General features: G+C 53.1%; 1 protein-coding gene across 1 annotated transcript in view; it reads left to right on the forward strand.

Moving 5' to 3' along the window:
* Positions 1-1,306: 1,306 nt before the first annotated feature.
* LTBP3 (latent transforming growth factor beta binding protein 3) overlaps positions 1,307-24,766 on the forward strand; it is an 84,880-nt gene continuing 61,420 nt past the window's right edge. The window contains exons 1-6 of the mRNA XM_038764089.1: positions 1,307-1,456; positions 16,437-16,730; positions 17,002-17,198; positions 17,796-17,901; positions 18,547-18,639; positions 23,489-23,611. Coding sequence (XP_038620017.1) covers positions 1,393-1,456; positions 16,437-16,730; positions 17,002-17,198; positions 17,796-17,901; positions 18,547-18,639; positions 23,489-23,611 — 877 coding nt within the window. The 5' untranslated portion in view covers positions 1,307-1,392. The remainder of the gene's footprint in view (positions 1,457-16,436; positions 16,731-17,001; positions 17,199-17,795; positions 17,902-18,546; positions 18,640-23,488; positions 23,612-24,766) is intronic.

A 24,766-nucleotide genomic window follows, 5' to 3' on the forward strand; every position in this document is an offset into this window, starting at 1 on the left:
AGCTGGGCCTCTCTCTTCGGGGCGGGTGGGGTCCAGAGTCCCCCAACAGGGACATCCAGTGAGAGGGGGTGGTGGGGGAAAGAGGGGAGTGGGTTGGCCCCGAATTTTCCCCCCCTCCTGCCTCGCTCTCCCCCCACCAAAGGCGGCTGCGACGCTTTAAAAAGAAAAAACTGTGTGCCTGGCCCCTGGCCAGGCCCCAGCCCCCATCCTCCACCGCCTGCCTCCTGCCTCTCGCTCTCTCGCTCGCTCGACTGGAGCCAGGCAAAACAACTGCTCATTTTTCTTCCCGTCCGTCTTGCCCAGAGCCACCTTCGCTGGTCCCGGGGCCAAGCCGGCCGCCTCCCGGGGAGGAGGGAGCGCTCCCGGGCCCGGCGGGACTGGACCCCCGCGTGGAGGAGGCACCCAGGACGGGCTCGGGGAGGCCCCGGCCGATCTCTGTCTCCGGCTCTGGCTCCCGGCCTGCTTCGCCTGGCCGCCCGGCTCCCACTCCTGACTTTCTCATTCTTTCCCTCCCGGACGGCCAAGTTTGGGGCCTTTGTTGTCCTGAAGCTTCCCCGTCTGCCGGTGCCCACGGCTGGTGCTCAGGGCCTTCTCTCTCTGTCTGTCTTTCGCTCCCTGGCTTCCCCCCTGCCCTGAAGGCCAGACCCGGCCCTGCCCGGCCCGGAGAGGGTTCCCCTGGGCTCTGCCTCGCTCACACCTCCACTCCTCCTGCCTGCTTCCTGCCCCGGCCTCCTGCTTCTTCTCTCCTCTCTCTTTCTTCTCTTGCCTTTTCTCCCCTTTCCCTACTGGCCCTCTCTTCCCTTTTCTACCTGTCCTCTTCACGCCCTTTCTTCGGTTTTCTTCCTGTAGTCATCTCTCTTCTTGCCCTTTCTTCTCTTCTCCCCCTTTTTTCTCTTCTCATCCTTTCTCTTCTCTTCGCCCCCTTTTTCTCTTCTCTCCATCTCTTCTCTCCTCTCCCCTGCTCCTCTTTCCTGTCTTTCCCCCTTCTCTCCTTTTTCTTCGCCCCTAACCCCTTTCTTCTCTTGCTGTCTTTTCTCTGTGCCCCCCGGACCTTCCCGTTTGGCCCGGTTTCCTGGGTCGTCGTCCCCCAGCCCCCGGCCCCCTCGCGCTCCCTGGCTCCGGCCCATGTGCCGGTGGTGCCTCGGCGGGCCCGTGCCCTTCATGCCCCCCTCGATGCCCGCCTCGATGCCCGCCTCGGGCCTGCTGGTGCTGGTGTTGGTGGCGGGGCTGAACAGGGGCGGGTCGGGGGGCCCGGCCGGGGTCGGGGGACCGGGGGCCGGGGCGGGGGGCGCCCTGGCTCGGGAGCGCTTTAAGGTGGTCTTCGCCCCCGTCATCTGCAAGAGGACATGCCTGAAGGGGCAGTGCCGGGACAGCTGCCAGCAGGGCAGCAACATGACCCTGATCGGAGAGAATGGGCACAGCGCGGACACCCTCACTGGCTCCGGCTTCCGAGTGGGTGAGGCTGGGGGCTCTGGGGACCCGGGCCCTGGGGGGCTCTCGCACCCCAACACCTGTCCTGCCCTGCCCACCTCTCCTGGCAGTGAGGGGGTCAGGCCCTGTGGTGTGGCAAGGCTGCTGGGGGAAGGGGCGGTGCTCCTGGGGGCAGGGAGGGGTGCTGAGGGGGTGAGGGAAGGGCAGGGAGGGGAGCTGAGGGGGTGAGGGAAGGGCAGGACTTCCAGGGCAGGGAGAGGAGGTGAAGGAGTGAGGCTCATGGGACAGGGAGGAGAGCTGAGGGGTGGGGAAGGGGAAGGAGGGAAACTGAGGGGGTGAGGGAAGGGCAGGACTTCCAGGGCAGGGAGGGGAGCTGAGGGAGTGAGGGAGTAGGGCTCATGGGACAGGGAGGGGAGCTGAGGGGGTGAGGGAAGGGCAGGACTCCCAGGGTAGGGAGGGGAACTGTGGGGGTGAGGGAAGGGCAGGACTTCCAGGGCAGGGAGGGGAACTGAGGGAGTGAGGGAGTGGGGCGCATGGGGCAGGGAGGGGAGCTGAGGGGGTGGGGAAGGGGAGGGCTTCCAGGGCAGGACTTCCTGGGCAGGGAGAGAGCTGAGGGGGTGAGAGAGTGGGGCTCGTGGGACAGGGAGGGGAGCTGAGGGGGTGGGGAAGGGCAGGAAGGGGAACTGAGGGGGTGACGGAAGGGCAGAACTCCCAGGGCAGGGAGGGGACCTGAGGGGGTGAGGGAGCAGGGCTCTGGAATTGGGAAGGGAGTTGAGGGGTGAGGGAGCCAGCCTCATGGGACAGGGAGGGGAGCTGAGGGGGTGGGGAAGGGTAGGAAGGGGAGCTGAGGGGCTGAGGGAGTGGGGTTCCTGGGACAGAGAGGGCAGTTGAGAGGGTGGGGGAAGAGCAGGACTCTTAGGACAAGGAGAGGAACTGAGGGGGTGAGGGAGTGGGGTTCCTGGGACAGGGAGGGCAGTTGAAAGGGTGAGGGAAAAGTAGGACTCTTAGGACAGGGAGGGGAGATGAGGGGGTGAGGGAGTGGGGTTCCTGGGACAGCGAGGGCAGTTGAAAGGGTGAGGGAAGAGCAGGACTCTTGGGGCAGGGAGGGGAGCTGAGGGAGTGAGGGAGCAGGGCTCAGGGGGCAGGGAGGGGGGGCTGAGAGGGTGGGGAAGGGTAGGACTCTTAGGGCAGGGAGGGGAGCTGAGCGGGTGAGGGAGTGGGGTTCCTGGGACAGGGAGGGCAGTTGAAAGGGTGAGGGAAGAGCAGGACTCTTAGGGCAGGGAGGGGAGCTGAGTAAGGGAGGAGCAGGGCTCAGGGGGCAGGGAGGGGAGCTCAGGGGGTGGGAAAGGGCAGGACTCTTAGGGCAGGGAGGGGAGCTGAGGCTGAGGGGGTGAGGGAGCAGGGCTCAGGGGGCAGGGAGGGGAGCTGAGGGGGTGAGGGAGCAGGGCTCATGGGGCAGGGAGGGGAGCTGAGCGGGGGGAGAAGGGCAGGGAGGGGAACTGAGGGGGTGAGGGAAGGGCAGGACTTGCAGGGCAGGGAGAGGAACTGAGGGGGTGAGGGAGTGAGGCTCAGGGGACAGGGAGGGGACCTGAGGGGGTGGGGAAGGGCAGGGAGGAGAACTGAGAGGGTGGAGAAGGGCAGGACTTTCAGGGCAGGGAGGGGAACTGAGAGGGTGGAGAAGGGCAGGACTTCCAGGGCAGGGAGAGGAGCCGAGGAGGTGAGGGAGGAGCAGGACTCCTAGGGCAGGAAGGGGAGCCGGGGAGTGGAGAAGCGGGATGCGGGAAGACTGTGAGCTGGAAGGGCTTGGGATAGGAGCAGTAGGGCCGGGGATGGGGGGCGGGCTGGGGGCGCCGGGGGCATCCTGCCCAAAGTGCGGGAGGGCGGAGGGAGTAGTCAGGTGGAGGGAGCTTGGGATGGGGCTCCTGGGACGTTAGGGAAGGTTTCTTGAAGGAGATTTGCCTTCAATAAGGCTTTGAAGTGGGAGAGAGCAATTATCTGTCTGAAATGAGGAGGGAGGGCGTAGGATGTGGGTGAGATAGATGAGATTGAGGTACAGTGAGAAGGTTAGCATTAGAGGAACGAAGTGGACGGGTTGTGCTGTGCTGGCAGCGTGGCTCAGTGGAAAGAGCCCGGGCTTTGGAGTCAGAGGCCATGGGTTCGAATCCCGGCTCTGCCACATGTCTGCTGGGTGACCTTGGGCAAGTCACTTCACTTCTCTGAGCCTTACTTCCCTCATCTGTAAAACGGGGGTTAAGACTGTGAGCCCCACGTGGGACAACCTGATCGCCTTGTATCCCCCCCAGCGCTTAGAACAGTGCTTTGCACATAGTAAGCGCTCAACAAATGCCATTATTATTATTATTATTATTATTATTATTGACACCCCCTCCTCACGTTGAGCCCCCCGCCTCCTGGCCTGCTCAGAGACCTCTCCGACCCCCTGCCTCCTTGCCCACCTTCTCCCCGCGGTGATGGGGTCGGGCCCTTTGGGGGGGCGTATTGGGTGAGAGACCCTCCAGGCTGCCACTGCCCCCACCCCACTCTCCCAGCCAGCCCCAGATCCCCCTCCCCATGCCCTGACATAATAATAATAATAATGCCATTTATGCGCAAAGCACTGTCCTAAGCGCTGGGGAGGTAACAAGGTGATCAGGTTGTCCCACGGGAGGCTCACAGTCTTAATCCCCGTTTTACAGATGAGGTCACTGAGACCCAGAGAAGTGAAGTCATCATCATCAATCGTTTTTATTGAGCGCTTACTGTGTGCAAGAGCACTGTACTAAGCGCTTGGGAAGTCCAAGTTGGCAACATATAGAGACAGTCCCTACCCAACAGTGGGCTCACAGTCTAAAAGGGGGAGACAGAGAACAAAACCAAACCTACTAACAAAATAAAATAAATAGAATAGATATGCACAAGTAAAATAAATAAATAGAGTAATAAATATGTACAAGCATATATACAGGTGCTGTGGGGAAGGGAAGGAGGTAAGATGGGGGGATGGAGGGTGGACGAGGGGGAGAGGAAGGACTTGCCCAAAGTCACCCAGCTGACAATTGACGGAGCTGGGATTTGAACTCATGACCTTTGACTCCAAAGCCCAGGCTCTTTCCACTGAGCCGTGCTGCTTCCCGAAAAGGACCAGTGCTCTCTCTGTGAAGTTTTGCGGGGGTGGGGTGGGAGGGGGGCAGGTTTCCCTGTCCTGTCCCTGACCAATAATTACCCCCCTGGGCTGTGGTCCCAGTCTAAATTATCCCTTTAGTGGGATAATTAACCTCAGTTTGGGCCAAGCCCCTGGGATGCACCAGTCCCCCTTTTCCTCCTTTCCACTTTTCCCAAGATCCCTCTTTGATATCTGGACTCCCCTCAACCGGACTGTGCCCACTTTCCCCTAGTCGCTGCTGGGCCGTGACTCTCCCACTCCTTCCCAGCTCTTGGGAGTCGCTCTGTGTTTGTGTGAATTCATTCATTCATTCCATCGTATTTATTGAGCGCTTACTGTGTGCGGAGCACTGGACTAAGCGCTTGGGAAGTCCAAGTCGGCAACATCTAGAGACGGGCCCTCCCCAGCAACGGGCTCGGCTTTAGACTGTGAGCCCACTGTTGGGTAGGGACCGTCTCTAGATGTTGCCAACTTGGACTTCCCAAGCGCTTAGTACAGTGCTCTGCACGCAGTAAGCGCTCAATAAATACGATTGATGATGATGATGATAGAAGGGGGAGACGGACGACGAAACAAAACATGTGGACGGGGGTCGAGTCATCAGAAGAAATAGATGGGTGTACAGGTGTGTGCGTGTGTGGATGTGACTCTGTGTGTGTGTGCCTGGGTAATAATAATAATAATGATGGCATTTATTAAGCGCTTACTATGTGCCAAGCACTGTTCAAAACGCTGGGGAGGTTACAAGGTGATCAGGTTGTCCCACGGGGAGCTCACAGTCTTAGTCCCCATTTTCCAGATGAGAGAAGTGAAGTGACTTGCCCAAAGTCACACAGCTGGCAATTGGCGGAGCCAGGATTTGAACCCACGACCCCGGGCTCTTTCCACTGAGCCACGCTGCTTCTCAGGTTGTCCCACGTTGGGTATGTGCATCAGTGTGTGTGTGTCTGTACTGTGAGGCTGTGTGTGTCCAGCTGTTGCATGTATGAATCTGTGCGTAGCTGTGTGTGAGCCTTTGTATGGGTTGTGTCATGGTGTAGGTCAGTCTGGGCATTGGTGTTTAAGTGTGTACATGAAAGTGTGTGTGTGTGTGTGTGTGTGTCTGTGAATCTGTGCATGCGGTCTGGATAAATGTATGCATGTGCCAATCTGTGTGTGGGTACATGTGAATCTGTGCAGGTGTGTCGGGTTTGTATGTATGTGTGTCTGGGTGTGTGCGTGTTTGTGAAGCAGCGTGGCTCAGTGGAAGGAGCCCGGGCTTTGGAGTCAGACGTCATGGGTTCAAATCCCGGCTCCGCAAACTGTCAGCTGGGTGACTTTGGGCAAGTCACTTCACTTCTCCGGGCCTCAGTTCCCTCATCTGGAAAATGGGGATTAAAATTGTGAGCCCCCACATGGGACAACCTGATCACCTTGTAACAATAATAATGATGATGATGGCATTTGTTAAGCGCTTACTATGTGCAAAGCACTGTTCTAAGCACTGGGGAGGTTACCCCAGTGCTAAGAACAGTGCTTTGCACATAGTAAGCGCTTAACAAATACCATCATCATCATCATCAGTGTGTGTGTGTGTGTGCGTGTGTGAGAATCTGTGCATGGCGGTCTGGATAAATGTATGCATGTGCCAATCTGTGTGTGGGTACATGTGAATCTGTGCAGGTGTGTCGGGTTTGTATGTATGTGTGTCTGGGTGTGTGCGTGTATGTGAAGCAGCGTGGCTCAGTGGAAAAGAGCCCGGGCTTTGGAGTCAGAGGTCATGGGTTCAAATCCCGGCTCCGCCAACTGTCAGCTGGGTGACTTTGGGCAAGCCACTTCACTTCTCCGGGCCTCAGTTCCCTCATCTGGAAAATGGGGATTAAAATTGTGAGCCCCCCCGTGGGGCAACCGGATCACCTTGTAGTAATAATAATAATAATAATGATGATGATGGCATTTGTTAAGCGCTTACTATGTGCAAAGCACTGTTCTTAGCGCTGGGGTAACCTCCCCAGTGCTTAGAACAGTGCTTTGCACATAATAAGCGCTTAACAAATACCATCATCATCAGTGTGTGTGTGTGTGTGTGAATGTGAATCTGTGCATGGTGGTCTGGATAAATGTATGCATGTGCCAATCTGTGCGTGGGTACATGTGAATCTGTGCCGGTGTGTCGGGTTTGTATGTATGTGTGTCTGGGTGTGTGCGTGTATGTGAAGCAGCGTGGCTCAGTGGAAAAGAGCCCGGGCTTTGGAGTCAGAGGTCATGGGTTCAAATCCCGGCTCTGCCAACTGTCAGCTGGGTGACTTTGGGCAAGTCACTTCACTTCTCTGGGCCTCAGTTCCCTCATCTGGAAAATGGGGATTAAAACTGTGAGCCCTCCCGTGGGGCAACCTGATCACCTTGTAGTAATAATAATAACAATGATGATGGCATTTGTTAAGCGCTTACTATGTGCAAAGCACTGTTCTTAGCGCTGGGGTAACCTCCCCAGTGCTTTGCACATAGTAAGCGCTTAACAAATACCATCATCATCATCATTGTGTGTGTGTGTGTGTGTGTGTGTGTGAATCTGGGTGTGTGTCTGGGGAAAGGCATATATTCATGTACATATTCACTCAATCATATTTATTGAGCGCTTACTGTGTGCAGAGCACTGTACTAAGCGCTTGGAAAGTACAAGTCGGCAACATACAGAGACGGTCCCTACTCAACGACGGGCTCATGTACATATGTATGCATGTATGTATCAGTCTGTGCATGGGTATATGTGAGTGTGTGCATGTCTAGGTTTGTGTATGTATGTATGAGTCTGGGTGTGTGTATATCATCATCATCATCATCAATCGTATTTATTGAGCGCTTACTGTGTGCAGAGCACTGTACTAAGCGCTTGGGAAGTACAAGTCGGCAACATATGGAGACAGTCCCTACCCAACAGTCGGCTCACAGTATATCTGTGCATGTGCTTGGGTGTGTGTATTTCAGTCTGTGCATGTGTATTTGTGTGTATACGTCTAGACTGTGAGCCCGCCGTTGGGTAGGGACCGTCTCTATATGTTGCCAACTTGTACTTCCCAAGCGCTTAGTACAGTGCTCTGCACACAGTAAGCGCTCAATAAATACGATTGAATGAATGAACGAATAGAGCATGAGTCTTGGAGTCAGAAGTCATGAGTTCTAATCCAGGCTCTGCCCCTTGTCTGCTGTGTGACCTCGGACGAGCCACTTCACTTCCCTAGGCCTCAGTTCCCTCATCTGTAAAATGGGGATTGAGACTGTGAGTCCCACATGGGACAGGGATTGTGTCCAACCGGAGTTGTTTGTATCCACCCCAGTTCCCAGTTCCAGTTTATCCCACCCCAGAGAAGCAGCGGGGCTCAGTGGAAAGAGCCCGGGCTTTGGAGTAGAGGTCATGGGTTCAAATCCCGGCTCTGCCAACTGTCAACTGTGTGACTTTGGGCAAGTCACTTCACTTCTCTGGGCCTCAGTTCCCTCATCTGTAAAATGGGGATGAAGATTGTGAGCCCCCCGGGGGACAACCTGATCACCTTGTAACCTCCCCAGCGCTTAGAACAGTGCTTTGCACGTAGTAGGCGCTTAATAAATGCCATCATTATTATTATTATTCCTGGCACATAGTAAGTGCTTAGCAAATACCATAATAATAATAATGTATGTATGTGTGAGTCTGAGTGCAGAACGCTGTAGAGCCCCGCCTGGACTGTGAGGAACATGAAACTGTGACTCCTGTCGTATTTTTATTCTTGTCTTTGGATAGCTTTCTGATTTTTTTATTTCAATCAATCAATCGTATTTATTGAGCACTTACTGTGTGCAGAGCACTGTACTAAGCGCTTATAATAATAATGGCATTTACTAAGCGCTTACTATGTGCAAGGCACTGTTCTAAGTGCTGGGGAGGTTACAAGTTGCTCAGGTTGTCCCACGTGGGGCTCACAGTCTTAATCCCCATTTTACGGATGAGGTCACTGAGGCCCAGAGAAGCGAAGTGACTTGCCCAAAGCCACTCAGCTGACAATTGGCGGAGCCGGGATTCGAACCCTTGACTTCTGACTCCAAAGCCCAGGCTCTTTCCACTGAGCCACGCTGCTTCTCTAAAGGAGCGGAGTCACAAAATACTCTTTGCATTGGCCGGAATTCGAACCCGGGCCTCCCGCGTGGCGGGTGAGAATTCTACCACTGAACCCCCAATACTTGACAATATTTCACCTTTCTTGAGTGTCTGCCGCCATTCTACATCCTGTGTTCTTAGACTGTGAACTCCTTGAGGGCCAGGGACCTTTGGAGAAGCAGCATGGCTCAGTGGAAAGAGCCCGGGTTTTGGAGTCAGAGGTCATGGGTTCGAATCCCGGCTCCACCAATTGTCAGCTGTGTGACTTTGGGCAAGTCACTTCTCTGGGCCTCAGTTCCCTCATCTGGAAAATGGGGATGAAGACTGTGAGCCCCCCCGTGGGACAACCTGATCACCTTGTAACCTCCCCAGCGCTGAGAACAGTGCTTGGCACATAGTAAGCGCTTAAGCAGCGTGGCTCAGTGGAAAGAGCCCGGGCTTTGGAGTCAGAGGTCACGGGTTCGAATCCCGGCTCCACCACAAGTCTGCTGTGTGACCTTGGGCAAGTCACTTCACTTCTCTGAGCCTCAGTTACCTCATCTGTAAAAATGGGGATTAAGACTGTGAGCCCCACGTGGGACAACCTGATCACCCTGTATCCCCCCCAGCGCATAGAACAGTCCTTTGCACATAGTAAGCGCTTAACAAATGCCATCATTATTATTATTAATAATAATAATAATAAATGCCATTATTATTATTACTATTGTCTGATTTTAATCTGAGTGCTATTCCCCAGGATTTATTACAGAGTTTGGTAAATGGTAGACACTAAATATGATTACTATCATAAGAGGCCGGGCATATGTTTGAGTCTGTGCACGTGTCCAGACGTGTGTTTGTGTGAGTCAGTGTGTCTGAATGTGTGTATGTGTGAATGATAATAATAATAATAATAATAATGCATTTATTAAGCGCTTACTATGTGCAAAGCACTGTTCTAAGCGCTGGGGAGGTTACAAGGTGATCAGGTTGTCCCACGGGGGGGCTCACAGTCAATCCCCATTTTACGGATGAGGGAACTGAGGCACGGAGAAGTGAAGTGACGTGCCCAAGGTCACACAGCTGAAAAGTGGCAGAGCTGGAATTCGAACCCATGACCTCTGACTCCAAAGCCCGGGCTCTTTCCACTGAGCCACGCTGAATCCATACAGAGTGAAGCAGTGTGGCCTAGTGGATGGAGCACGGGCTTGGGAGTCAAAAGACCTGAGTTCAAATCCTAGCTCCACCACATGTCTGCTGTGTGACCTTGGGCAAGGCACTAAAATTCTCTGTGCCTCAGTTCCCTCATCTGTAAAATGGGGATTAAGTCTGTGAGCCCCACGTGGGACAACCTAATCACCTTGTATCTACTCCAGTGCTTAGAATAGTGGTTGGTTATTATTATTATTGTTATTATATGTAATGATGGCATTTATTAAGCACTTACTATGTGCAAAGCACTGTTCTAAGCGCTGGGGAGGATACAAGGTGATTAGGTTGTCCCACGTGGGGCTCACAGACTTAATCCCCATTTTACAGATGAGGGAACTGAGGCACAGAGAAGTGAAGTAACTTGCCCAAAGTCACACAGCTGACAAGTGGCGGAGCCGGGATTTGAACCCATGACCTCTGACTCCAAAGCCCGGGCTCTTTCCACTGAGCCACGCTGCTTCTCATATATGTTCCCAGGTGTATGTACACAGCAGCGTAGCTCAGTGGAAAGAACATGGGCTTCGGGGTCTGAGGTCATGGGTTCAAATCCCTGCTCCGCCAACTGTCAGCTGTGTGACTTTGGGCAAGTCACTTAACTTCTCTGGGCCTCATTTACCTCCTCTGTAAAATGGGGATGAAGACTGCGAACCCCCTGTGGGACAACCTGATCACCTTGTAACCTCCCCAGCGCTTAGAACAGTGCTTTGCACATCAATCAATCAATCAATCAATCATATTTATTGAGCGCTTACTGTGTGCAGAGCACTGGACTAAGCGCTTGGGAAGTACAAGATGGCAACATACAGAGACAGTCCCTACCCAACAGTGGGCTCACAGTCTAAAAAGGGGAGACAGAGAACAAAACCAAACATACTAACAAAATAAAATACATAGAATAGATATGTAGAAGTAAAATAAATAGAGTAATAAATATGTACAGACATATATACATATATACAGGTGCTGTGGGGAAGGGAAGGAGGTAAGATGGGGAGATGGAGAGGGGCACATAGTAAGCGTTTAATAGATGCCATCATTGTATTATAGACTGTGAGCCCACTGTTGGGTACGGACTGTCTCTATATGTTGCCAATTTGTACTTCCCAAGCGCTTAGTACAGTGCTCTGCACATAGTAAGCGCTCAATAAATACGATTGATGATGATTACACATGAGACTGCTTGTGCGTCCAGATGTATGTTTGTGTGAGTGTTCATGCAGGGGAGCATGTGTGAGTCCGCACGTCGACAGCACCGTGGCCCTCAGTGGAGCAGGTTGGGGGCCGATGGAGGGTGGGCACAGTGACTCTCCCCCTCCTTCTTCAAACCTTAACAAATACTATCATTATAATAATAATAATAATTATTATTATTGTTATTATTATTATTATTATTCATTCAATCGTATTTATTGATTCTAGACTGTGAGCCCGCTGTTGGGTAGGGACCGTCTCTATACATTGCCAACTTGTACTTCCCAAGCGCTTAGTACAGTGCTCTGCACACAGTAAGCGCTCATTAAATGAGCCCACTGTTGGATAGGGACCGCCTCTATATGTTGCCAACTTGTACTTCCCAAGCGCTTAGTACAGTGCTCTGCACACAGTAAGCGCTCATTAAATGAGCTCACTGTTGGATACGGACCGCCTCTATATGTTGCCAACTTGTACTTCCCAAGCGCTTAGTACAGTGCTCTGCACACAGTAAGCGCTCATTAAATGAGCACACTGTTGGATAGGGACCGTCCACCCTCCCTCTGCCCTACCCCCTTCCCCTCTCCACAGCACTTGTATATATTTGTACATATTTATTACTCCATTTGTACATATTTATTACTCTATTTGTACATATTTATTACTCTATTTTATCAATGATGTGTATAAAGCCATAATTCTGTTTATTCTGATGGTATTGACACCTGTCTACTTGTTTTGCTTTGTTGTCCGACTCCCCCTTCTAGACTGTGAGCCCGCTGTTGGGTAGGGACCGTCTCTATATGTTACCGACTTGTACTTCCCAAGCGCTCAGTACAGTGCTCTGCACACGGTAAGCGCTCAATAAATACGATTGAATGAATGAATGAATTTATTGAGCGCTTAGTCCAGTGCTCTGCACACAGTAAGCGCTCAATAAATGCGACTGAATGAATGAATGCCCAGGTGTATATAGGTGGTCTGTGTGTTTCGGTCTATGTGTGCATGTGAGTCTGCGAATAGAGAAGCAGCGTGGCTCAGTGGAAGGAGCCAGGGCTTTGGAGTCAGAGGTCGTGGGTTCGAATCCCGGCTCCGCCACATGTCTGCTGTGTGACCTTCCCAGACTGAGCCCCTTCTTTCCTCTCCCCCTCGTCCCCCTCTCCATCCCCCCGTCTTACCTCCTTCCCTTCCCCACAGCACCTGTATATATGTATATATGGTTGTACATATTTATTACTCTATTTATTTATTTATTTATTTTACTTGTACATTTCTATCCTACTTATTTTATTTTGTTGGTATGTTTGGTTCTGTTCTCTGTCTCCCCCTTTTAGACTGTGAGCCCACTGTTGGGTAGGGACTGTCTCTATGTGATGCCAATTTGTACTTCCCAAGCGCTTAGTACAGTGCTCTGCACATAGTAAGTGCTCAATAAATACGATTGATTGATTGATTGATTGATTGATTGACCTTGGGCAAGTCACTTCACTTCTCTGAGCCTCAGTTCCCTCATCTGGAAAATGGGGATGAAGACTGTGAGCCCCCACGTGGGACAACTTGACCACCTTGTATCCCCCCCAGTGCTTAGAACAGTGCTCTGCACATAGTAAGCGCTTAACAAATGCCATCATTATTATTATTATTATTATTATGTGTGTGCATGTGACTCCATGCACGTGTGTCCGTGTGAGCGTATGTGCATTCGGAGTGTGCGGGCGAGCGGGAGCGGGAATATCTCTGGCTTTGTCCGGGTTCCAGGCTTCCTGCCGGGAATGCTGTCTCTGTCTGCGCTGCCCACATCCCCGCGGCACAGTGCCAGGGACTGCGGGCGGGCACGGCCTGGTCATGCTCGGTGACTCACCAAGGGGAAACAGAGAGGCCAAGGACTGCTGTGCCCTTCCTCGCCTCGCCCCTCACTCCTCTCCATTCATTCAATCATCTCTATTAAATAATAATAATAATAATAATGGCATTTGTTAAGCGCTTACTATGTGCAGAGCACTGTCCTAAGCGCTGGGGGGGATACAAGGTGATCGAGTTGCGTCACGTGGGGCTCCCAGTCTTCATCCCCATTTTCCAGATCATCATCATCATCATCAATCGTATTTATTGAGCGCTTACTGTGTGCAGAGCACTGTACTAAGCGCTTGGGAAGTCCAAGTTGGCAACGTATAGAGACGGTCCCTACCCAACAGTGGGCTCACAGTCTAAAAGGGCTCACAGTCTAAAAGATGAGGTAACTGAGGCCCAGAGAAGTGAAGTGACTTGCCCAAGGTCACACAGCAGACATGCGGTAGAGTCGGGATTCGAATAATAATAATGATGATGGCATTTATTAAGCGCTTACTATGTGCAAAGCACTGTTCTAAGCGCTGGGGAATTTACAAGGTGATCAGGTTGTCCCACGCGGGGCTCACAGTCTTCATCCCCATTTTCCAGAGGAGGTAACTGAGGCCCAGAGAAGTGAAGTGACTTGCCCAAGGTCACACAGCAGACATGCGGTAGAGTCGGGATTCGAATAATAATAATAATAATGGCATTTATTAAGAGCTTACTATGTGCAAAGCACTGTTCTAAGCTCTGGGGAATTTACAAGGTGATCAGGTTGTCCCACGTGGGGCTCACAGTCTTCATCCCCATTTTCCAGAGGAGGTAACTGAGGCCCAGAGAAGTGAAGTGACTTGCCCAAGGTCACACAGCAGACATGCGGTAGAGTCGGGATTCGAATAATAATAATAATAATAATGGCATTTATTAAGCGCTTACTATGTGCAAAGCACTGTTCTAAGCGCTGGGGAATTTACAAGGTGATCAGATTTTCCCACGTGGGGCTCAGTCTTAATCCCCATTTTCCAGATGCGGTAACTGAGGCCCAGAGAAGTGAAGTGACTTGCCCAAGATCACACAGCAGACATGTGGTAGAGTCAGGATTCGAATAATAATAATAATGGCATTTATTAAGTGCTTACTATGTGCAAAGCACTGTTCTAAGCGCTGGGGAATTTACAAGGTGATCAGGTTGTCCCACGTGGGGCTCACAGTCTTCATCCCCATTTTCCAGAGGAGGTAACTGAGGCCCAGAGAAGTGAAGTGACTTGCCCAAGGTCACACAGCAGACATGCGGTAGAGTCGGGATTCGAATAATAATAATAATAATAATAATAATGATGGCATTTATTAAGCACTTACTATGTGCAAAGCACTGTTCTAAGCGCTGGGGAATTTACAAGGTGATCAGGTTGTCCCACGTCGGGCTCACAGTCTTCATCCCCATTTTCCAGAGGAGGTAACTGAGGCCCAGAGAAGTGAAGTGACTTGCCCAAGGTCACACAGCAGTCTTGGGGTAGAGTCAGGATTTGAGTACTAATAATAATAATAATGATGGCATTTATTAAGCGCTTACAATGTGCAAAGCACTGTTCTAAGTGCTGGGGAATTTGCAAGGTGATCAGGTTGTCCCACGTGGGGCTCACAGTCTTCATCCCACTTTTACAGAGGAGGTAACTGAGGCCCAGAGAAGTAAAGCGACTTGCCCAAAGTCACACAGCTGACAAGCGGCAGAGCCGGGATTTGAACCGATGACCTCTGACTTCAAAGCCCGGGCTCTTTCCGCTGAGCCACGCTGCTTCCCTACTTCCCAAGCGCTTAGCTCTGCACACAGTAAGCGCTCAATCGATCAATCAATCAATCAATCGTATTTATTGAGCGCTTACTGTGTGCAGAGCACTGGACTAAGCGCTTGGGAAGTCCAAGTTGGCAACATATAGAGCCGGTCCCTACCCGACAGCGGGCTCACAGTCTAGAAGGGGGAGACAGAGAACAAAACAGAACATATTAACAAAATAAAATAGAATAGATAGAATTCGAACCTGTGACCTCTGGCCCCAAAGCCCGGGCTCTTTCCACTGAGCCACGCTGCTTCTCTGAGGGCTTCTACTGAGCGCTTACTGTGTGCAGAGCACTGTACTAAGCGCTCCAGCCCTGCTTCTGTTGGCCCAGGGGCTCTAGAGCCCGCCCGGGGTCTTCTAGACTGTGAGCCCGCTGTTGGGTAGGGACTGTCTCTATGTGTTGCCGACTTGTATTTCCCAAGCGCTCAGTACAGTGCTCTGCACACAGTAAGCGCTCAATAAATATGATTGATTGATTGATTGATTGATTGATTGATTCAGCAGCCAGGGTTTACTCCAGAGGGGAGATGGGAGGGGAGAGGCTGGGCAGGGTGACCGTGGCCTTCCCATGGATGGTGAGACCGGACTCACCTCCCAGGAGCCCTCCTTCCTGCACCCCTCCCTCCCAGCCCTGTTTCCTGGAACTTCGGGAAGGAAAGGAGGAGAGGGCCAAAGGGCTGGGCCCAAGGCCAGACACTCCTTTACTTCGAATCAGGTGTCAGGAAAGTAGTGGGACTGGGAGGGAAAGGAAAACATGAGGGAAGCGCTGAGGGAGAGAGAGGGAATCAATCAATCGTATTTATTGAGAGCTTACTGTGTGCAGAGCACTGGACTAAGTGCTGGGGAAGTACACGTTGGCAACATAACTTCCCTTCCTCCCACGAAGAAGGGGTTCCCACGAAGGGAAGGAGGAGAGGAGAGGGAGAGGGAACATGAGGGAAGCGCTGAGGGAGAGAGAGGGAAAGAGAGGGAAAAAGGGAGGGAGAGAGAGGGAAGGAGAGAAAGGGGGAGAAAAGGAGGGAGGCTCTGAGGAAGGAAGAGCAGGAGAGGAAAAAATGAGGAAGGGGCTTAGGGAGAGAGGGAAGCAGAGGAGCAAAGGAGGAAGGGGCTGAGGGGGAGGGAGGGAAGGGGGAGAGGAAGAGGAGAAAAAGTGGGGTGGGCAGAGGGAGAGAGAGGGAAGAAGGGGACAGAGGGAGAGGAGGAAAGGAGGAAAGGGCTGAGGGAGAAAAAGGGAAGGAGAGGAGAGAAGGAGGAAGGGGCTGAGGGGGAGGGAGGGAAGGAGGAGAGGAAGAGGAGAAAAGGGGGGTGGACAGAGGGAGAGAGAGGGAAGAAGGGGACAGAGGGAGAGGAGGAAAGGAGGAAGGGGCTGAGGGAGAGAAAGGGAAGGAGAGAGAAGAAGGAAGGGGCTGAGGGGAGGGAGGGAAGGAGGAGAGGAAGAGGAAAAAAGGGGGGTGGACAGAGGGAGAGAGAGGGAAGAAGGGGACAGAGGGAGAGGAGGAAGGGGCTGAGGGAGAGAAAGGGAAGGAGAGGAGAGAGGAGGAAGGGGCTGGAGGAGAGGGAGGGAAGGAAAGTGTCAGGGCTAGGGATGGACGAGGAGCACTGGCTGGGACTGTGGGGGGTTGGCGGAGAGTCCCCCTAAGTCCTTCGTCCTCCCCGCCCCTCCTTTTCCCTGCAGTGGTGTGCCCCCTGCCATGCATGAATGGGGGCCAGTGCTCCTCCCGCAACCACTGCCTCTGCCCCCCGGACTTCACCGGTCGCTTCTGCCAGGTGCCGGCGGGCCTGGGGACAGGCCGGGCTGGGACGCTGGGCGGCCCCCCGCCCCCGGCAGCGGAGGGCGAGCCCGTGGCCAGCAAGCACGCCATCTACGCCGTCCAAGTCATCGCCGACCCTCCGGGCCCCGGGGAGCCGCCCCCGGCCCACCACGCCGCCTTCCTGGTGCCCCTGGGGCCTGGGCAACTCTCGGCCGAAGGTAACGGGAGAGACCCGGAGACGGACACAGAGAACGCTTGGGATGCCAGGGACAGCGGTCCCGCCAGGGAGACGCAGGCCGTGACAGAGAGACGGGCAGAGAGATCCACCGGGTGCCAGGCAGAGATACTGGCAGAGACGGGCGGGAGAGTGGGGCTGGAGAGTGATGCTCTAGAGGGTTGGGGGATCAGGAGGGCGGGGTCTCGGGCACGAGGGGCTCGGGGGTGGGAGGGCCGGCGGCCCTGATCCCCCACCGCGTGGCCGGTCCTCAGTGCAGGCCCCACCACCCCTGGTGAACGTGAGGGTGCATCACCCCCCGGAGGCCTCGGTCCAGGTGCACCGGATCGAGGGGCTGAGCGCCGAGGGCCCCGCGCCCCCCCAGCACCTCCTCCCGCACCCCAAGCCCCCCCGGCCCCCCACCCAGAAGCCCCTGGGCCGCTGCTTCCAAGACACGCTGCCAAAGCAGGCGGTGAGTACGGCCTCACTCCCAGCCCCTCGGCCTAGTCCCCGGCCTCTCGGCCCGACCTCCGTCTTCCCGCCCCGGTCCGCGATCTCTAGACCAGACCCCCCCAACCTCCCACCCGGGTCCCCGACCTCTCGGCCCGGCCGCCATCCTCCCGCCCTGGCCCGTCACCTCTCGGCCCGAACCTCACCACTTAACCTTCTCTGGCCCCTGACCCTTGGGCCTGACCCCCATCTTCCCACCCTGCTCTCTGACCCCTCTGCCTAACCCCTAATCCTTTTCCCCCCATCGCTGACCCCTCCCTCAGCCGTCTCACCTTGATCTCTGACCCTCACCCCCGAACCCCTCATCCTAGCTGGCCCCAACCCAGACTTGGCCTCTCCCGACCCCCATCCCAACTCTGACCCCCTGCACCTCTCCTCCTCAGCCTCAGCCGCCTTTCCCCCCAAGACTGGGGAACCGAAGGGCGGCTCGACAGGGAGGAGAGGACAGAGGGGCCTGGGGAGGGGTGGGAAACGTGGGCTCCCTTGGGGCCTTGGAGGAGGAGGAGGGCAGGATGTGGCGGCGGTAATCCCTGAGCTCTGGCCCTGTCTGGGGGAGCAGTGTGGCAGCAACCCCCTCCCGGGGCTCACCAAACACGAGGACTGCTGCGGGAGCGTCGGCACCGCCTGGGGTCACAACAAGTGCCACAAGTGTCCCCAGCTGCAGTGTGAGTCTCCCGGCCTCTTCCCACGCTCCCTGAACCCTAGCTCTCTTCCTCCCTTCAAGGCCCTGCTGAGAGCTCACCTCCTCCAGGAGGCCTTCCCAGACTGAGCCCCTTCCTTCCTTTCCCCCTCGTCCCCCTCTCCATCCCCCCCACCTTACCTCCTTCCCTTCCCCACAGCACCTGTATATATGTATATATGTTTGTACATATTTTTTTACTCTATTTTATTTGTACATATCTATTTATTTTATTTTGTTAGTATGTTTGGTTTTGTTCTCTGTCTCCCCCTTTTAGACTGTGAGCCCACTGTTGGGTAGGGACTGTCTCTAGATGTTGCCAATTTGGACTTCCCAAGCGCTTAGTCCAGTGCTCTGCACATAGTAAGCGCTCAATAAATACGATTGATGATGATGATGATGAACCCCCTTCCAACCTCCCCACAGGGTTCCCGTCCTCACGGCCCCCTTGTCCCTGACCTCTCCAACTGACCCTCAACTTGCTGGTCCCTGGCACCTCTGCCCAACCCCTTGTACCCCCAAATTCTTGGGGACAGCCCCTCCTCCCTGCCCCTTCCCAGCCTCTCATGCCCCGTCTGCCCTCTCTGTACCATCTTTAGTCCTGTACCCCTCCCTCTCTCTCTCCCCACAGACACGGGTGTCCAGAAGTCGGGGCCCGTGCGGGGAGATCTGGGGACTGACTGCCCAGCTGGCTACAAGAGACTCAACAGCACTCACTGCCAGGGTAGGGGTGAGGGGGAACAGGGGCAAGGGGGACAACGGCGAGGGGAGGAAGGTAAACTGAGGGCTGGCATTATATAATAATAATCATAATAATGGCATTTATTAAGCGCTTACTATGTGCAAAGCACTGGGGAGGTTACAATAATAACAATAATAATGATGGCATTTATTAAGCACTTACTATGTGCAAAGCACTGTTCTAAGCACTGGAGAGGTTACAAGGTGGTCACGTTGTCCCACATGGGGCTCACAGTGTTAATCTCCATTTTACAGATAATAATAATGATGGCATTTATTAAGCACTTACTATGTGCAAAGCACTGTTCTTAAGCGCCGGAGAGGTTACAAGGTGGTCAGGTTGTCCCACATGGGGCTCACAGTGTTAATCTCCATTTTACAGATAATAATAATGATGGCATTTATTAAGCACTTACTATGTGCAAAGCACTGTTCTTAAGCGCCGGAGAGGTTACACGGTGGTCAGGTTGTCCCACATGGGGCTCACAGTGTTAATCTCCATTTTACAGATAATAATTACAAGGTGATCGGGTTGTCCCACCGGGGACTCACAGTCTTACACCCCATTTTCCAGATGAGGTCACTGAGGCACAGAGAAGTGAAGCGACTTGCCCGAAGTCGGGGAGGTTACAAGGTGATCAGGTTGTCCCACGGGGGGCTCACAGTCTTCATCGCCACTTTACGGATGAGGTCACTGAGGCACAGAGAAGTGAAGCGGCTTGCCAAAGTCACACAGCTGACCATTGGTGGAGCCGGGATTTGAACCCACGACTTCTGACTCCAAAGTCTGTGCTCTTTCCCCTGAACCACGCTGCCGGCATTATATAATAACAATCATAATGGCATTTATTAAGCGCTTACTATGTGCAAAGCACTGTTCTAAGCCCTGGGGAGGTTACAAGGTGATCAGGTTGTCCCACGGGGAGCTCACAGTCTTCATCCCCATTTTACGGATGAGGTCACTGAGGCCCAGAGAAGTGAAGCGGCTTGCCCAAAGTCACACAGCTGACCATTGGTGGAGCCGGGATTTGAACCCACGACTTCTGACTCCAAAGTCTGGGCTCTTTCCCCTGAGCCACGCTGCTGGCATTATATAATAATAATCATAATGGCATTTATTAAGTGCTTACTATGTGCAAAGCACTGTTCTAAGCCTTGGGGAGGTTACAAGGTGATCGGGTTGTCCCACTGGGGACTCACAGTCTTAAACCCCATTTTCCAGATGAGGTCACTGAGGCCCAGAGAAGCGAAGCGACTTGCCCAAAGTCACACAGCTGGCAACTGGCGGAGCCGGGATTTGAACCCACGACTTCTGACTCCAAAGTCTGTGCTCTTTCCCCTGAGCCACGCTGCTGGCATTATAGAATAATAATCATAATGGCATTTATTAAGCGCTTACTATGTGCAAAGCACTGTTCTAAGCCCTGGGGAGGTTACAAGGTGATGGGGTTGTCCCACTGGGGACTCACAGTCTTAAACTCCATTTTCCAGATGAGGTCACTGAGGCCCAGAGAAGGGAAGCGACTTGCCCAAAGTCACACAGCTGGCAACTGGCGGAGCCGGGATTTGAACCCACGACTTCTGACTCCAAATTCTGTGCTCTTTCCCCTGAGCCACGCTGCTGGCATTATAGAATAATAATCATAATGGCATTTATTAAGCGCTTAGTAAGTGCAAAGCACTGTTCTAAGCCCTGGGGAGGTTACAAGGTGATCAGGTGGTCCCACGGGGGGCTCACAGTCTTCATCCCCATTTGACAGATGAGGTCACTGAGGCCCAGAGAAGGGAAGCAACTTGCCCAAAGTCACTCAGCTGACCACTGGCGGAGCCAGGATTTGAACCCATGACCTCTGACTCCAAAGCCTGGGCTCTTTCCACTGAGCCACGCTGCTTCTCCAACTACCCATTCAAATGTATTTATTGAGCGCTTACTGTGGGCAGGGCGCTGTACTAAGCACTTGGAAGTGGGGCACTTGTACTAAGGGGTCCCAGGAGAGACTCCCTGGGCAGATCATCATCATCATCATCAATCGTATTTATTGAGCGCTTACTCTGTGCAGAGCACTGTACTAAGCGCTTGGGAAGTACAAATTGGCAACATGTAGAGACAGTCCCTACCCAACAGTGGGCTCACAGTCTAAAAGGGGGAGACAGAGAACAAAACCAAACATACTAACAAAATAAAATAAATAGAATAGATATGTACAAGTAAAATAAATAAATAGAGTAATAAATCTGTCCAAACATAGATACATATATACAGGTGCTGTGGGGAAGGGAAGGAGGTAAGGTGGGGGGGATGGAGAGGGCGATGAGGGGGAGAGGAAGGAAGGGGCTCAGTCTGGGAAGGCCTCCTGGAGGAGGTGAGCTCTCAGCTGGGCCTTGAAGGGAGGAAGAGAGCGAGCTTGGCGGATGGGCAGAGGGAGGCCATTCCGGGCCCGGCGGAAGAAGCAGCCCTCCCGCCCCGGTGGAGCAAGAGGAAGAGCACTTAAGTGGATACTTGAAAAACCACTTGACACTTGGGGAAGCACCAAGGCCTCACAGATAGAGCCCGGGTCTGGAAGACAGAAGGACTGGGGTTCTAATCCTGACCCTGCCGCTCATCTGCTGGGCAAGTCACTTCACTTCTCTGGGCCTCAGCTCCCCCATCCGTAAAATGGGGTTTGAGAATGTGAGCATGGGCCAGGGACCGTGTCCAACTCAATCTGTTTGTATCCACCCCGGTGCTTAGTACAGTGCCTGGCACATGGTAAGTGCTTAACAAATACCATTATTGTTTTTATTCTCTGGGCCTCAGTTCCCTCATCTGTAAAATGGGGTTTGAGAAGGTGAGCCCCGCATGGGCCAGGGACTGCGTCCAACTCAATCTGTTTGTATCCACCCCGGTGCTTAGTACAGTGCCTGGCACATGGTAAGTGCTTAACAAATACCGTTATTGGTTTTATTTTCCAGGCCTCAGTTCCCTCATCTGTAAAATGGGGATGAAGACTGTGAGCCCCATGTGGGACGGGGACCGGGCACATCTCGATTAGCTTATATCTACCCCAGCACTTAGAACAGTGGTTGACACCATAATAAGCGCTTAGCAAATGCCGTCATCATTTAAGCAGTGTGGCTCAGTGGAAAGCGCACGGGCTTGGGAGTCAGAGGCCCTGGGTTCTAATCCTGGCTCTGCCGCTCATCCGCTGGGCAAGTCACTTCACTTCTCTGGGCCTCAGTTCCCCCATCCATAAAATGGGGTTTGAGAATGTGAGCCCCGCATGGGTCAGGGACTGCGTCCAACTCAATCTGTTTGTATCCACCCCGGTGCTTAGTACAGTGCCTGGCACATGGTAAGTGCTTAACAAATACCGTTATTGTTTTTATTCTCCGGGCCTCAGTTCCCTCATCTGTAAAATGGGGATGAAGACTGTGAGCCACATGTGGGACGGGGACTGGGCACATCTTGATTAGCTTATATCTACCCCAGCGCTTAGGACAGTGGTTGACACCATAGTAAGCGCTTAGCACATGCCATCATCATTTAAGCAGCGTGGCTCAGTGGAAAGCACACGGGCTTGGGAGTCAGAGGCCCTGGGTTCTAATCCTGACTCTGCCGCTCACCTGCTGGGCAAGTCACTTCACTTCTCTGGGCCTCAGTTCCCCCATCCATAAAATGGGGTTTGAGAATGTGAGCCCCGCATGGGCCAGGGACTGCGTCCAACTCAATCTGTTTGTATCCACCCCGGTGCTTAGTACAGTGCCTGGCACATAGTAAGTGCTTAACAAATACCATTATTGTTTTTATTCTCCGGGCCTCAGTTCCCTCATCTGTAAAATGGGGATGAAGACTGTGAGCCCCATGTGGGATGGGGACCGGGCACGTCTCGATTAGCTTATATCTACCCCAGCGCTTAGAACAGTGGTTGACACCATAATAAGCGCTTAGCAAATGCCGTCATCATTTAAGCAGCGTGGCTCAGTGGAAAGCGCACGGGCTTGGGAGTCAGAGGCCCTGGGTTCTAATCCTGCTCTGCCGCTCATCTGCTGGGCAAGTCACATCACTTCTCTGGGCCTCAGTTCCCCCATCCGTAAAATGGGGTTTGAGAATGTGAGCCCCGCATGGGTCAGGGACTGCGTCCAACTCAATCTGTTTGTATCCACCCCGGGGCTTAGTACAGTGCCTGGCACATGGTAAGTGCTTAACAAATACCATTATTGTTTTTATTCTCCAGGCCTCAGTTCCCTCATCTGTAAAATGGGGATGAAGACTGTGAGCCCCATGTGGGACGGGGACCGGGCACATCTTGATTAGCTTATATCTACCCCAGCGCTTAGAACAGTGGTTGACACCATATTAAGCGCTTAGCAAATGCCATCATCATTTAAGCAGCGTGGCTCAGTGGAAAGCGCACGGGCTTGGGAGCCAGAGGCCCTGGGTTCAAATCCCAGCTCTGCCAATTGTCAGCCGTGGGACTTTGGGCAAGTCACTTCACTTCTCCCCCTTTTAGACTGTGAGCCCACTGTTGGGTAGGGACCGTCTCTATAGGTTGCCAACTTGTCCTTCCCAAGCGCTTAGTACAGTGCTCTGCACACAGTAAGCGCTCAATAAATACGATTGATTGATTGATTGATTGATTCTCCGGGCCCCAGCGACCTCATCTGGAAAATGGGGATGAAGACTGGGAGCCCAACGTGGGATGACCTGATCACCTTGTATCCTCACCAGCGCTTAGAACAGGGCTTTGCACATAGCAAGCGCTTAACAAATGCCATCATTATTATTATTATTATTATTATTATTATTATTATTATTATTATTATTATTATCGTACTCTGCTCCCGTCCCGCAGATATCAACGAGTGCGCCATGTCAGGTGTCTGCCGCCATGGCGACTGCCTCAACAGTCCCGGCTCCTTCCGCTGTGTCTGTCCTCCGGGCCATGGCCTCGGCCCCTCTCGCACTCAGTGCCTTGGTAAGCCCTTTGGAGGGGGGTGGGATGGGTGAAGGGAGGCTTGTCAACTGGCAGGGAATTGGGCAGGGGGCATGAGACAGTAGGCTCATTAATAATAATAATAATAATAATAATAATGGCATTCGTTAAGCGCTTACTACGTGCAGAGCACTGTTCTAAGCGCTGAGGGGGGAATACAAGGTGATCAAGCTGTCCCACGGGGGGCTCGCAGTCTTAATCCCCATTTTACAGACGAGGGAACTGAGGCTCAGAGAAGTGAAGTGACTTGCCCAAGGTCCCGCGGCAGACATGTGGCGGAGTTGGGATTCGAACCCATGACCTCTGACTCCAAAGCCCGGGCTCTTTCCACCGAGCCAGGCTGCTTCTCTCCTTGTGGGCCAACTTGGACTTCCCAAGTGCTTAGTCCAGTGCTCTGCACACAGTAAGCGCTCAATAAATACGATTGGTTGATTGATTGTGGGCAGGGATCATATCTACCAACTCCGTTGTATTGTATCATCATCAATCGTACTTATTGAGCGCTTACTATGTGCAGAGCACTGTACTAAGCGCTTGGGAAGTACAAATTGGCAACATATAGAGACAGTAAGTGCTTAGCACGATGTCGTGGATAGAGCAGGGGCCCGAGAGCTAGAAGGTTGTGGGTTCTAATCCCACCTCCTCCACTCGCCAGCTGTGTGGCCATGGGCAGGTCACTTCGCTTCTTTGTGCCTCAGTTACCTCACCTGTAAAATGGGGAATCATCATCGTCATCATCATCAATCGTATTTATTGAGCGCTTACTATGTGCAGAGCACTGTACTAAGCGCTTGGGAAGTACAAATTGGCAACATATAGAGACAATAAGCGCTTAGCACGATGTCGTGGATAGAGCAGGGGCCTGAGAGCTAGAAGGTTGTGGGTTCTAATCCCGCCTCCTCCACTCGCCAGCTGTGTGGCCACGGGCAGGTCACTTCACTTCTTTGTGCCTCAGTTACCTCACCTGTAAAATGGGGAATCATCATCATCATCATCATCAATCGTATTTATTGAGCGCTTACTATGTGCAGAGCACTGTACTAAGCGCTTGGGAAGTACAAATTGGCAACATATAGAGACAGTAAGTGCTTAGCACGATGTCGTGGATAGAGCAGGGGCCCGAGAGCTAGAAGGTTG

Source organism: Tachyglossus aculeatus, chromosome 22, assembly GCF_015852505.1.
Source record: "Tachyglossus aculeatus isolate mTacAcu1 chromosome 22, mTacAcu1.pri, whole genome shotgun sequence".
Lineage (NCBI taxonomy): Eukaryota > Metazoa > Chordata > Mammalia > Monotremata > Tachyglossidae > Tachyglossus > Tachyglossus aculeatus.